The sequence below is a fragment of the Phascolarctos cinereus genome, unplaced genomic scaffold, assembly GCF_003287225.1.
Source record: "Phascolarctos cinereus isolate Bilbo 61053 unplaced genomic scaffold, phaCin_HiC Scaffold_1;HRSCAF=81, whole genome shotgun sequence".
NCBI classification, from domain to species: domain Eukaryota; kingdom Metazoa; phylum Chordata; class Mammalia; order Diprotodontia; family Phascolarctidae; genus Phascolarctos; species Phascolarctos cinereus.
Window position 1 is genome coordinate 28,421,797 of NW_027555514.1, and position 13,511 is coordinate 28,435,307.

The 13,511-nt window shown below is 39.6% G+C and overlaps 1 protein-coding gene across 2 annotated transcripts in view; it reads left to right on the top strand.

The window, feature by feature from the left end:
* Nucleotides 1-6,052, top strand: part of NGLY1 (N-glycanase 1) — a 57,897-nt gene extending 51,845 nt beyond the window's left edge. For both annotated transcript variants that reach the window (XM_020971073.2, XM_078151349.1), the window contains exons 11-12: nt 4,699-4,876; nt 5,262-6,052. In XM_020971073.2, coding sequence (XP_020826732.1) covers nt 4,699-4,876; nt 5,262-5,437 — 354 coding nt within the window. In that variant the 3' untranslated portion in view covers nt 5,438-6,052. The remainder of the gene's footprint in view (nt 1-4,698; nt 4,877-5,261) is intronic.
* Nucleotides 6,053-13,511: the final 7,459 nt, after the last annotated feature.

The window sequence follows — 13,511 nt, forward strand, 5'->3', positions numbered from 1 at the left end:
TCTCCCTCATTAGACTTCAAGGGCAAAGCATCCTATTTTTCCTTTCTTTATTCTCAGCACTTCGCACAATGCCCGGCACACAGTAAGTGCTTAATAAATACTTGTTGACCTGACTGACTAAATGATGTTAGTTCATGTGATCTGTGTACTTCTAGATGTAAAAACGCATCCTAGTGCATGTTTGAATTCCTCCTGCGCAGGATATCGCTAGGTGCTGTGGGAGGTATGGAGAAGGCTAAAACAGTGTCCTACACCTGAGGAGCTTCTTACACAGGAGACTGCCGGGGTCATGGCAAGGCTTATTGGCTTCCTTTGGTGTCACTGACTTACTGCATGGTGACATTGGTGAAAATTTAAGTACCTTGGTTTTCTGTTAAGCAGAATTCATCAGCTGCAAAGGAATACCATGGAATTTCTTCACTAGCACTTTACCAGCTAAATTATCGAATGAATGGATGAAAAAAAATTATTAGGCCCTTACTTTGCTTATCAAGTAGAATTATCCCTGGAGTTCTGTAGGAGCTCACCATCAGTCTGCATTAGATGTTAGATGTGCAGCTGGTATCCCCCAGACTCAGTTCAGAAAGAATGTCTTTCTACCAGCAATCTGCTTTGAAATGCAACCTCTCTGTCCAGAGAATGTGTTCCTTCCTCACCTAGGCATTGCATTGTTAGCACCCAGCGAAAGGGGCCTTCCCTGACATCTCCTCCCATTAACACAGTTACTTTACCTTTACTTTATTCATATTTGTGTTGATGTACATACATTTTGTTTCTGCACCAATAGAAATTGAGCTCCTTGAGAGGAGAGACTTTCATTTCTGTTTTTATATTCCCCACTATCTAATGCAGTGCCTGGTGCATCATAGGTGCTTAATAAATGCTTGCTAATTGATTGGCTATAGGTTAGAGTACTATAGAGGAAGTTTAAATGGAGTGAATACTGATGGGTTAGGTAGAAAACTTCCTTTAAGAACTTACTGAAAAACAACAGTAACAATGTCAAAGCATAATTTGGCATAACTCAGCTGCTGGGAAACCCCAGCTGCAGACAGACCCATCTAGCCTGTGATAATCAGAAAAGTATGTCATCCTCCCCCTTGCTGGGTGCCCCCCACCAAACCACAGGTGTGTGAAGAGGCTGAGCTGTGCGCAGAGTAGAGCCATGTGTAGCAAGAAGTGATTTTAATGATAAACTTAGGAGCAGTCTGTTACGTGAATCCGATCTGACAACTGTCGCTGGCTTCTTACAGTGGTATGTAAATTGGCCTGAACCAAGTAAAATAATTAAATTAATTGATTCATACAATCAACCTGACAACTTTTTACATCTTAGTATTCAGTCCATCTTCCCTTTGCAGCAAGCACGCTTCATTTGATTTTGCATTGTTTACAAGATTTTGACACATTCAAGATTAGTCATCATGAAACCACACTTAGTGCATTCAATAGTAAGTGTACCTTTTATGAGTAGCCCATTTTTTCCCAGCCTAACCTTGATCATTGCTAAAGGGGGCTTTAAATCATGTGAGTGCTCAGGCACATGTTGATCTCCATCTCTTGGATAAATCTCATAACCTTCCATGATGTGACATGGTACAGGACCATGTTGCAGTATTATGTTTTCATTTAGGAATTTCTATAATTCTAGAATTTTGCTTCTAAATTATATCAATATATTTATCAGAGTTTATCATTCCTTCAGTGGGGACAAGACTTCCATGCCAACTGGAAGTAAAACAAATCCTCAAAAAAGTCTGATGGTCTCATAGGCTCACACTTAAATTTCTGGCAAGAGTTTGGGTATAGCCTTTCACATAGCATATGAAATAGTTTTTCTTTATAGCAGTGGTTATCAGCTGTATTTTTATTTTTAACTGGTCTTCTTTCTGTTTTTCCAACTTCAAGAACCCACAGCCCCTTGTTCAGTCATAACCCCTCCAGTTGCCAGGTGCCTCTGAAGGTCTTTTATTGTTCTTTGAAGATTAATTAGACGATTTTTCAGTTTGCCAGTCCTTGGTGTGTTTGTTTTTCATCACGTTTTCCTTGGTGCTTTGATGTGACTGATCATGTTTTCATTGTGTCTTAAATATCTTGAATTGCTTGACTTCTCTAAACCAGCAGTCCCTGTAATATCTCTAACAGTTGTTGATGTGTGCATTTTAAGAGCCTTTGCCTATTTCCTTAGTTAATATCCATTCTTGAAAAACACAGAAATTAGGGGCAGCTGGGTGGCATGGTGGATAGAGCTCTGGCGCTGAAGTCAGGAGAACCTGAGTTCAAATCTGGCCTCAGACCAAACACTTGACACTTACTAGCTGTGTGACCCTGGGCAAGACACTTAACTCCAATTGCCTTAAAAAAAAACACACAAGAAAAACAATTTAAAACACAACAAAATAGCAATGAAATGTGTGTATGCGAGGAAATCCAGCAGTCAACTAACAGAACCCTATTATGTGCCTAGCACAGGGGTTGAGGCCTCGGAGGCCACATGTGGCCTTCTAGGTCCTTGGGTGCGGTCATTTGACTGAGTCCAAGTCTTACAGAACAAATCCTTTTGTTCTTTGAAGTTTGGATTCAGAGGACCTGGGGAGGGCTACAGGTGGCCTTGAGGCCTAGCATAATAAATGTTTAATAAATGCTTAATAAATGTTTATTGATTAGGAAATAACTTAAGATGGGGAAAGCTGTTCAATCTCATAGCTAAGGCCTGATATTCTGAGTCCGCCTAGTGTCAGCAGAAGCACACACGTGACCATTGTCCCAAATAATTCATACACCACTATCGCTGTCTTCAGCTACTCCTGTATATATACTGATGGATTGGTAGTGTTGTCCTGCCAAAGGGCAGGGATATGATTAGACAAGCTTAGCATAGCTTGAGTGAGTGTGTTGGCTTCTCCGTTCTTCAGAATGGGTTAGGTCATTTAGTAGAGTCTGTTGGACTGAAATTTAGCTCTTCTTTAATGATTTTACCTGCTAAGTGAAAGGAGCAAGAGTCCTTGTTGGGTTGTGTCACAGAATGTTTGAACCTTGAGCCCCCAGAGCTTTTTAGAGGTTCAGTTTGAGGAAAAATCCAGTGAAATAGGGAATAGCTGTGTGTTGCTATTGCCCTAAATGAGAGCAGAGCACCTTTTTTGTCAGCTTCACAGGTTTCAATATGATGGTAAAATGTTGGAGAATTAGCAGCAGTTGTATCCTAAATACCTGCTTTGATATCTCCAGCTTAGTTCTCTGGGGAGAATACTTACCATAGTTACACAAAATCTAAATTAATATTAAAAATCTAGAAATTAAAATGAATTGAAGTACTCAGTATTGAAAGAGAATATTGACATGGCTCAAAATGTATAGTTAGCTATTTAATAGAATCTAAAAATTCAATTTACCCACAACTTTTTGGGACCCCATTTATTAGTATACTTGAATTCAGTCAACATTAAAAGTTCTTCTAGGGTGTTAAAGGTATGATGATATAGAAAACTTTTTTATTTAAATTAGGCTTTACCTTTGGATTTCTTTTTTCTCGATTCTCTCTCACTGACTTTATCTGCTCCCATGGGTTAATCATCATCTCCGTGCAGATAACTTAGAGATCTCTATATCCAACCCAAGGCAGAACCTTCACTTCGCAGTGCCAGCTGCCTGTTGGACATTTCAGACTGGACATCCTGAATACATCTCAAACTCAACCTGTCAAAAATGGAATTTGTTGTTTTTTCCCTGAAGCCCAACCCCCTCACAAAGGCGCCATCATTCTTCTAGGCTCCCAGGCTCACGATATCAGCATCCTCCCCAAGTTCTCATTCTTGCTTCTCATGTATCCAGTCAGGTGCCACATCTTACTGTTTCTTCCTCATTTATATTTCTCTCCTCCAGCCCTTTCTTTCTGCTGGCCCTAGTTCAGGCCCTCAACGTCTCACCTGGTCTTGTCGCTTCAGGTTTTTTGCTCTTCCACTTCATCTTCCACTCTGCTGTGTCTCTCCATCAACTCCAATGGCTCCCAGTTATGCCTAGGAGAAAATATAAGTTGTGTAGACTTTTCTAGGCTAATTAAACATTACAGCCCATCCTATGTGCTATAATCTATACAAATTACCCTTCTGGCTATTTATATAATACTTCTTCCTTCTCCATGCCTTTTTTTTTTGGATTGGCTTTTCCCTCTCCCTGGAATGCACTCTCTCCTCCCCCTTGTTTCATGAAAGCCATCTCCTCCTGAAATATGCATCTCAAACACTGCCTTCTATGTGAATCCTTTCCTGTGTCCTCCTTAACCACATTGTATTTACTTTGTATTTATTCAGTATGTATTTACTCTATATTTATATATGTATTTGTTTGGTGATTAAAAGTCCTACAGGGCCTGAGTTCAGACCAGAGGAACTCAGATCTGTTTCTGTTTCTGTTTCTCTTAATAAGGAAAAACAAGAGAAATTACCATAAAATGTAAATTCCTTGAGAGAAAGGATTGTCTCATTGTTTATATTTTGTAACTCCAGTGTCTGGAAAATAGTAGGCACCTAATAAATGCATGCTGAATGATTACACTAACAGACTTTTAAGTATGAAAAAACTAGGTTTCCCCAAACCATTTAGCTGTCTGATGATCACATTGCACCATGAATCTCTGTAGCTTTGTTCACTTCTCTCTCGATTCCTCATTTCACTTCATTTTGTGTTCCTACCTCCTAGGTTTACTTAGCTCGAAAAGAAGGATCAGCATCTGCCTATGTTTCTTGGAAGTTTGAGTGTGGGTCAGTTGGGCTTAAAGTTGATACCATTTCCATTAGAACAAGTAGTCAAACGTTTACAAATGGAAAGATACAATGGAAGCTCTCTTCTGATTCCACACAAGTAGAACTGCCGGGAGGTAAGCATTATACTTAGAGGCTTAATTGTGGAATGTGTTTTAATGAGAGTGTAATCATATTTAACTCAATGCTAAACATTATCAGGCCCGATGTAATTTTTAAAAAATTCTATTTCATCATACAAAAAAGGATGATATTTTGTTGTTTCCAAATTCAAGTACGAGCAGAAAAGTCCTTTAAGGTAACCGTGGTGTCATATGGAGTTGACTTTTTTGGCCATCTTAAAATAATTCATGTTTGTTTGGATAGGTTTTATTTTTTGGTGGATGGAGGGTTGTGGTTACTAAAATACCCATTCCAAAACTGTCTCTTCAAGCTGTAGACTTAAATTTAAATGGCTTAGGACAGAGCTTTAATTATTTTTTATTTCTTTCCACTCAACAGATAACAGCCTTCATTCCTATCGTGATTTTTCTGATGCCACAGAAGTTATTTTGGAAGCAAAACTAAGTGGAGGGGATGGTGATGTTGCCTGGCAACATACCCAGCTGTTTAGACAAAGCTTAAATGACCGTGGAGAAAATTGTTTGGAGATAATTATAAAATTCAGTGACCTTTAAGAACTTGAACATTACAGAAATGCTGGCAATCATCAAGGACTTATCATGGTCTAAAGTCTTCTGTTGATTCAGTGAATGTTGGCAATTTACTGCTCTTCTCCCTGCTAACAGCATTCTTTTTTTGCTGACCATTAATCATATCACTCTTGTCAAAATAATAAATCTTAATACCATGGACCATAGTGAAATCCTAGAATTTTTAAAGCTACCTCTCTTTAATATGCTAATTAATTAATGTGTGTTAATGGTCAGAAGAAGACCTTACTACATGGGAATAATATTTTACATTAAAATTGCATATATAGTATCAAAAGCCAAATATGATGCCCATCTTAATGCCCCCTTCATAGTTCTGGTAATACATGAAATTGTCATTCTTGGTAATTCGGTGTTTTCCAGCCTCTAACACTGCCTTGCATATTGCTGGTGCTTCATGTTTCTTGAATTGGTTAACCTTGAATTTCTTGGTAGGTAGACAGTGGAATTGAAATTCTTTATGATTTTTAAACTTTTTTTTAATCTTTAAAATTAACAATTGAGATGTTATGATGCATGATAAAATTTTTATTGTAAACATATAGGCATTTTAAAAATAAAATGAACTATTTTGCATTATGCCTTTTAGTGGTTGTTTTAAAAGAAGATTTCCTAAGGCATTTTGCTTGAAAAGAAATGTAATAACTGTGTTTTTGGAAGAATGTCTTTCAAAATTTCCTCTTTAACCAACTCACCTAAGGAAAAAAAGTCACTTTTGGTCTAAATTTTTGTCCTTCTCTCTGGATAAAAATGCCTATTCTGGATATTGGCATTCTATATCTATTTCATGTTGTATATAAAGCATTTTAATATTTTCCATAATGACTTATTTGTTATATGTCACATATGAAGCATTTTTTTTTCTTTTGGCTAAGCAGTGGGGTTAAGTGACTTGCCCAGGGTCACATAGCTAGTAAGAGTTATGTGTCTGAGACCGAATTTGAACCCAGGTCCTCCTGAATCCAGGGCCAGTGCTCTATCCACTGCACCACCTAGCTGCCCTTACATATTAAGCATTTTAAAATTTTATAATTTTATCATCTTTTGGAGACAACAGAGAACATTGTAAGGAAAGCTGAAGATGGAGTTGAGACCTATTAGTCAACTTCTCAGAGCCTTAGTTTGCTCATCTGTAAAATGGGGATAATATGTAGATTGCCTTGAAAGGTTGTTGTGAAGAAAACAGTTTATAAACCTAAAATGTTAGATAAATGTGCATGAGAATTATTATGTATCCTTTTAGAACCAAGGATGATTTAACTCTTAAAAGCATGTTTCATATCAAGAAAATTAGATTTTCTGAAGATTCTCTTTCTCTTCTTATCTAACTCAATGGGAAATTAGTCGATGTTACTTATTTCAACATTTGAAGATCTATAGATTTTATTGGTATGGGTTTTCCCTCCGTTGATGTAGACTACAGTCTTTCTTCAACAGTTGCCCTGGCATTTTATCAACCAAATCAGTGACCAAACTTCTGGTGATAAGCCTCTGTAAACACATCCGTGGTTTTTGTTTTATTTTTATGTTTTTTAGTTTTAGGCAGTTGGGGTTAAGTGACTTGCCCAGGGTCATACAGCTAGTAAGTATCTAGTGTTTGGTCTGAGGCTGGATTTGAGCTCGGGTCCTCCTGACTTCAGGGCTGGTGCTGTATCCACTGCGCCATCCAGCTGCCCCAACACCTCTGTGTTTTGACAGTGACATTGTCAGAAGCTGCATCTCCTCCCCCGGATTGCTTTTGCGAATCCAGGGTAGCTTCTGTGCAGCAGCAAGGCCCCTGAGAAAGACTGACCTTCAGAAGAGCTATGAGAGCTCCCAAAGAGGATTTCACTGGCTGGTATCCATTCTGAATCAAATAGAGGGATTCTGCTTTTGAAGTAACAAGAGTGTCATCACTGAGCACCACTTCTTGGAGTTTTAAACCCTGCGCTGTGCACAGCATCTTGTGGGGGTGAAGGGGACGTTAGAGCTGGCTAGAGGATTAGAATCATCACCTACCTTTTAAGCAACTGGTCCTGGTGCAGCTGCACACAGAGAGTTTTTATTAGCAGGAAGAGGAGTCCCTTGAACTGTTACAGAAAACCACATGGCAGCTGAAAACAGCTTCACAAGAGAGGATATTGAAAATGAAAATGCTAGTGGGGTGTTTTCCTGTGCGCATGCACACACATACACACACACACAGAATTTCCTCTTTAGTCTACTTCAGCCACATCATTTAGCATAAACATTTCCCTTCCCCCAGCCCAGTTGTTTTTCTCCTTGGAGCCAGGCAAGAAAATGATATTTGCTTTTCATATGTTCAAACAAGCGTGTATTTTGGACAGAGGCTCTGATTTCGTGCTAGGGAGCTGGTGGGGATGAAGCTCCTTCTACTGTTGCTTTTTACCCTGAGACACTGAGAGGTTAAGTAACTTGCCCAGGTCACTTGGACTTGAACCCAGGTGTCTTGACCCTGAAGCCAGCTCTTTATCCACAGTGCCCTTCATATACACGTCTAGGAAGAGTATACTCACATTGGTATACTTATATATATAAGAAAAGTGTATGTGCTGCGTACATATATATATATGTGAAAAGTATGGCTTTATTGCCTGACTCGAAGGAGAAAGATGATGGGAATGAGAGAAAAGGAATACTTTGTGCTAAAACTGTACGGCCAAGGTAGCATAGAGGGGAAATTCTCTGGGCACAGACGTGGTATTCTGTACGACCATCAGCACAAGGAGCCTCATGAATGTCAAATGATGACATCTTGATGTGCAGAAGCATCCAGAAATTGTTCTCAGGAAACTGAATGGAATAATTTAAATTGCCAATTTTTAAAAAAAATCAAATAAGAATGGAAAGGCATAGGGATAATATGTAAGCCAACAGGTGAGGCAGAAATAACGACGCTGTAGTCAATGCAGGCTTGGCCGAAGCGGCACCAAGCCAATGGACCACCTGTCTGAAAGCACTTGTCTCTTGCATGGTTGATGAGCTCGAGATTGTTTATTTATGGACACCATTTTTACAACCACATTGTATTATGGCTAGGGATCGAATTCTTCCTAAGGCTTAGCATATGTGTATTATTTGGGCAGTTAACAAATCTATGATTTGGGTTATTTTCCTTTTTATTCCTAAAGCTAACTACATGTCAGATATCAATGAAAGCGCTGTAGGACATTCAGTTGTTGGGTTTGGTTTGCTGCATGTGTGTTTGTGTAGATTTGTGTAATAAGTATGTGGCTATAAATTGCATCCCTCTGAAGGAGACACAGAAAGAAATCTGAATCCAATAGCGAAAAAAGGGAGGTTTCGAGCAGAAATCTTGAGGCTGCTTCAAGATCCTTTTTCAGGTGTGTCAGGGTATGTTCTTGGCATCCGTGGTTTGGGAATTTCCTTTGTCTGGTTGGTGTGTTTGCCATGGGGAATAGCAGGGGCATTTACTACTTAAATGGAGAACAAAGAACCCGCTCAGCTGCCGATTGGTTTTCTTGGGTAGGGACCGTGTTGCTGTGGCAATTTTAAAGCCATGTTGCCTTCACCTTTGACTTGGCAGTCACTTTGGTTGTACTCACCCTTTCATGTACTGGCACTCGTAGTAAAGATTTTTCATCTGGGCAGTCCTTTTATTTGGAGTTGCTTGGGTTTCACAAGTGTTTGTTTAAGTCCAAGGAGCCAAGGTCAGTGAATGTGCTTTCACAGTCTAATAATCAAGGCAGCCTGAGGCATAGATGATCTGATAGAATCATGGCGCGTGAATTTGCTGATTCGTCTTCCTTCTGGTCATCACCATCTTTAGCGCTAACATGCACACTGACCTAATGCTACACACTATGGTAGAAAGAGCCCTAACTTTGAGTTTGAGCTCCTGGGTTCAAATCCCTGCTGTTATTTACTGTCAACTAGATCAGGGGCTCTTCACCCTTCTTTGTGTCCTGGCCCCCTTGGGCAGCCTGGTGAATGAAGCCTAGGGACCCCGTCTCAGAATCACATTTTTAAATAATTGAAGGAAATACTCAATTTCAGTTAGAAATGAGTGAAAATAAAGGTGAATGTATTTTGTTTTTACCCTTCAAGCCTATGAACAACCCGAAATCCATCCACAGACCTCTTGGAAGGGCCCATTGACCCTAGCTTAACAATCACTGGACAAAATGATCATTAAAGTTCCTTCCAGTGGACAAAATCCCATACTATTGCTTCATTTCTAGATATGGAATTAGTGGAAGGGGTGGAGTCAGGACCTATGACTGGAGTAGGACGCTCCCTTTGTGAAAACTAATGCTGAGCTGAGTCATCTGCACTTTAGAGAGTTAAGTGCAGCACCGTAAGAGGTGTAAGACAGCTAGTTTGTGTCCGGGTTTCACGACTCAAATGCCAGTCCTCTAATCCCTTATTTCTTGGTTTTCAAAGTTGTTGCTTGGTACAAAGAGACCTTGGTATAGTAACGTGAAATGTATCCAGCAGCTGCAGCTCTGCAGCTCAGGGCCAGGAGCCTGGACCTTCTGAAAAAGTGCTGAATGTGAAGCCCATAGATCTGAGTTTGATTGCCACTTACTGAGTGACCTCAGGAAAATAACAGCTTCTCTGAGCGTTTTTCCTCTATCAAGTCAAGGTAATAGTACTTACGCTACTCACTTCACCGGGTGCTCGCACGAATGAAATAGTGCATGTAAATGATGTTTAAATGAACTCCTGGAAACTCTCACTCAGAACTTGTTTACTGTCTTGTTTCTCTTGAATCTAACATGTTTGGTTTCCTAGACTGTAACAAATTATAGGAAGATGCCACTTACAGCAGCAAAATGTGATCGCTCCCAACCACTCAGTTGGGGAACAGGAGAGAAATTAAGGAAAAGCAAATACGCCTTAAAGAAAACAAGGTAATCTGGGACCGTTTGTGGGCCTTAACTTTTGAGGGCATTACTGCAGAATCCAGTTGCTGGTTTTTGTAATGGGGATGATGTCCCACAAAACCTGGAGCCCATAGAGGTCAGACAAGGGACTTAACTCTTTAGTCTCCTGTAACATGAAGGAGCTTTGTTAGAGGATCTTCAAAAGACCTTTTCAGCTATGAAGTTCTGTGCGAATCAAGAACGGGTTAACTTATAAGGCCGGGGCAATATGTAATGCATTTTAGAATTTTATCAAACTGGGGGACATGATTGGTTTTGCTTGAGAGAAGTGTCACCTGTCCAAAAAATGCTAACTGTAACAATTCACTCCCTGCTGATGCCAGATAAATGAGACTACTCTATTCAGATGGAGAAAGACAGGACTTTTAAAAACACCACACTAATAATTTTTTTTGATGTTGAAAAAATACACATATATGTTTATACTTTGAAAATCACAAAATTTTAGGCTTCTGTTGAGTTTTACACAATCCAGATTGGGAAGAACTGTAAGGCCTATATGTACTAACTATAGGGCCAGTAGTTGGATAGAAGATTAGTCAGCGCTTAATACATGAACACGTACTGTATGCTAAGCTATGGAGAATTTACAGGAAAGGGAAAATAATAATTTTGCCCTAAAGGAGTTTACATTCTAATGAAGGCATGGTAGTTACAATTCAGCCTTTTCTGCTTCTCCTTGCTTAAGGAGAATGAAGGAATGCCAGTAGTCTGATAGAGGGGGACCAGATCCTGCCTCTGGCTAGATGCATTACTCTGAGTAAGCCATTCAACCTCTTGTCCTCAGGCTTCTCATCTGTAAACTGAGAATTGAACTGAATGGCCTCTACATCTTTTCCAGTTTTAACATCCTATGTGTCAGTGAGACTCTTAATGCTAAATAGTTCTATAATAATAGTGCCATGGATGTTTCATGAAGTTAAAATCTCTCAGCAAATTTATGTTTCAGGCTTTATTTTAGTTAACACCCTTATTGTTATGATCACAGTTTATTTTCTCAAATTTGTACCTTTCGCCTGGACCCACTATATTTTCTCTGTTACTAATGTGCTGAGCTGCTGTAATTTTCCCAGGATTTCCTGGGAATTAGCATTTCTCACAATATCATGAAAATACCACCGTTACTTGCTGTGAATGTGTCCTGAGAAGACAGGTAACAGTTTACTAATTAGTGTTTAACACCTTCCTCAGAACCGAAAAGTATACTCCAGCCTCTTCCCTGAGAATACCTGGGTATAGTCAGTGATGACTTCTGCCTGGGTTGATCCCCAAGTCACTACTAGAGACAGATATAAAAATCCTACCCTTTAACAGATTGGGTGGTACCTGGGATGAGGAATGTCTGTAATGGCCACACTATCCAGGACTTGGAGTTTGGTTTATTAATAGTGAGAGTTAAGTGCATAGTATTGTAATAATAATAATATAGTACATAGTATAATATTCAGGGCATGGTGGCCAAAAAGTGGCCTTGGAGTCCAAGTCACTTAACTTTGCAAGGCTCTAAGAAGCTCTCAGACTACAGATTGAAGAGAAGGTGCTACCTGCTTTGATAGAGGGAGTTTCCTCCTCTGGGAGTGGCCTCTACCAATGTAATCACTGGTTCAGTCCTTATCTCTGTGTAGTGCTCTAGTTAATTTATCACTTTCCCTCAATATATACTTTCCCACCATTAGCATTTGCTCCAGACCTTCTTAAAATATAGCCAAGTATAACAAAAGTAATGTTATTCCTTTGAAATGTTTTCATAGTATACACAAGTGATGAAGGCTTCTGTTTTGTGTTCAGTTTATCATTCTGAAATGGCTTTATTGGTTAAAGAAATGCCCAGTACATTTGTTATCAGAAGAAACAAATACAAAAGTGTTTTCCTTCTCAACCTTGAAAGGGGCGTCTGTATGTATGCTCCTATAACAGCCAAATCTTCTATGAATCCTTGGCTTCTCAGGAAATAATTACTTTTACGATTTCATTATCTGCATGTTTCCGTTGATGCCACTGAATTGTGATTTCCATGTCTTGGGAAGGTGAAATTCATCTCTAAATCCTTTTAAAGGACTTTATCGATCACCTCCCCCCACCTACCATACCAGACACACTTTTCAGAAAGTGAAAAGCCACACGTAGCACTTTTCCATCACAAAAGTTTTGAAAAGGACCTCAAGAGTGTTTTTGTTCTCTTGTAGGACATTCGATTGTGCATGAGACTTGGGAACATTTTCATGCTTTTGGTCTCAGAAACAAGCTAGGTTCATTCTCCTTGTGTGGAAAAAAAAAATCCATTGAGTGTCAAGGTGTTGGCATCAGCACACTTCAGATACCATTGGAGGCCTGGTTTCTCATTGCACCAATTTCTGCTACTGTTGAGGAATTTCAAGACAGCGAGGTGGTGGCGATCCCTTCCTATCTCCCAACTCAATTACCTCTCTTTTTCCATTTCTGTCTCTCTCAAGAACTATCAAGGTAGAATTTTTTTTTTAACTCAGAAATATTGATTTGTGTACCGCTACTGTAGCCAGTACTGCTAGCCTTCCCAGGAAGGAGTTATCTGGGGAAAAAAGGGACCAGGCAGTAACTGGGATGGTAGTGTGCAGTAGCATTAGGGGACTGCTTCTCTTTTATGGATAGGTGACTCTGTAAGACTTGATGAAGTGATTGAGCAGATTGTGGTCTAGAGGACATGGCCCCCCTCCTCATTCTGAAAGAAATTACAGGTCTCTTATACATTTGCAGATCTTTTTTATAAATATTCTCAGGGAAGAAGTGAGGGGGGAAAGAGAGAAATGATCAAAAGCCGAAGGATTCTTAGATCCTTGCATGGAAAGCAAGAACACTTTCTGGAATGTTGGACAATCACTTCGAATTGAGGAGACTCAAGAAAAGAACTCGGGGCCTTTGATCTTCTTTTAATAAATAGTGAACCATCGGCATTCTTCCACTTCTTGTAAACTTAATCCGAAACAGATTTAAGTGTGCCGGGCAGTGGAAGGGGGAAAGGAAGGAGAAAGAATGCTATGGGAAGTGGATCATGAAACCAATGAACTAGCCTTGAAAGGGAGGAACATAATTCTAACTGGATTCACATGCACATTGAAGGGTAAAGGGGTATTGGCACATGATAATCATGAAAT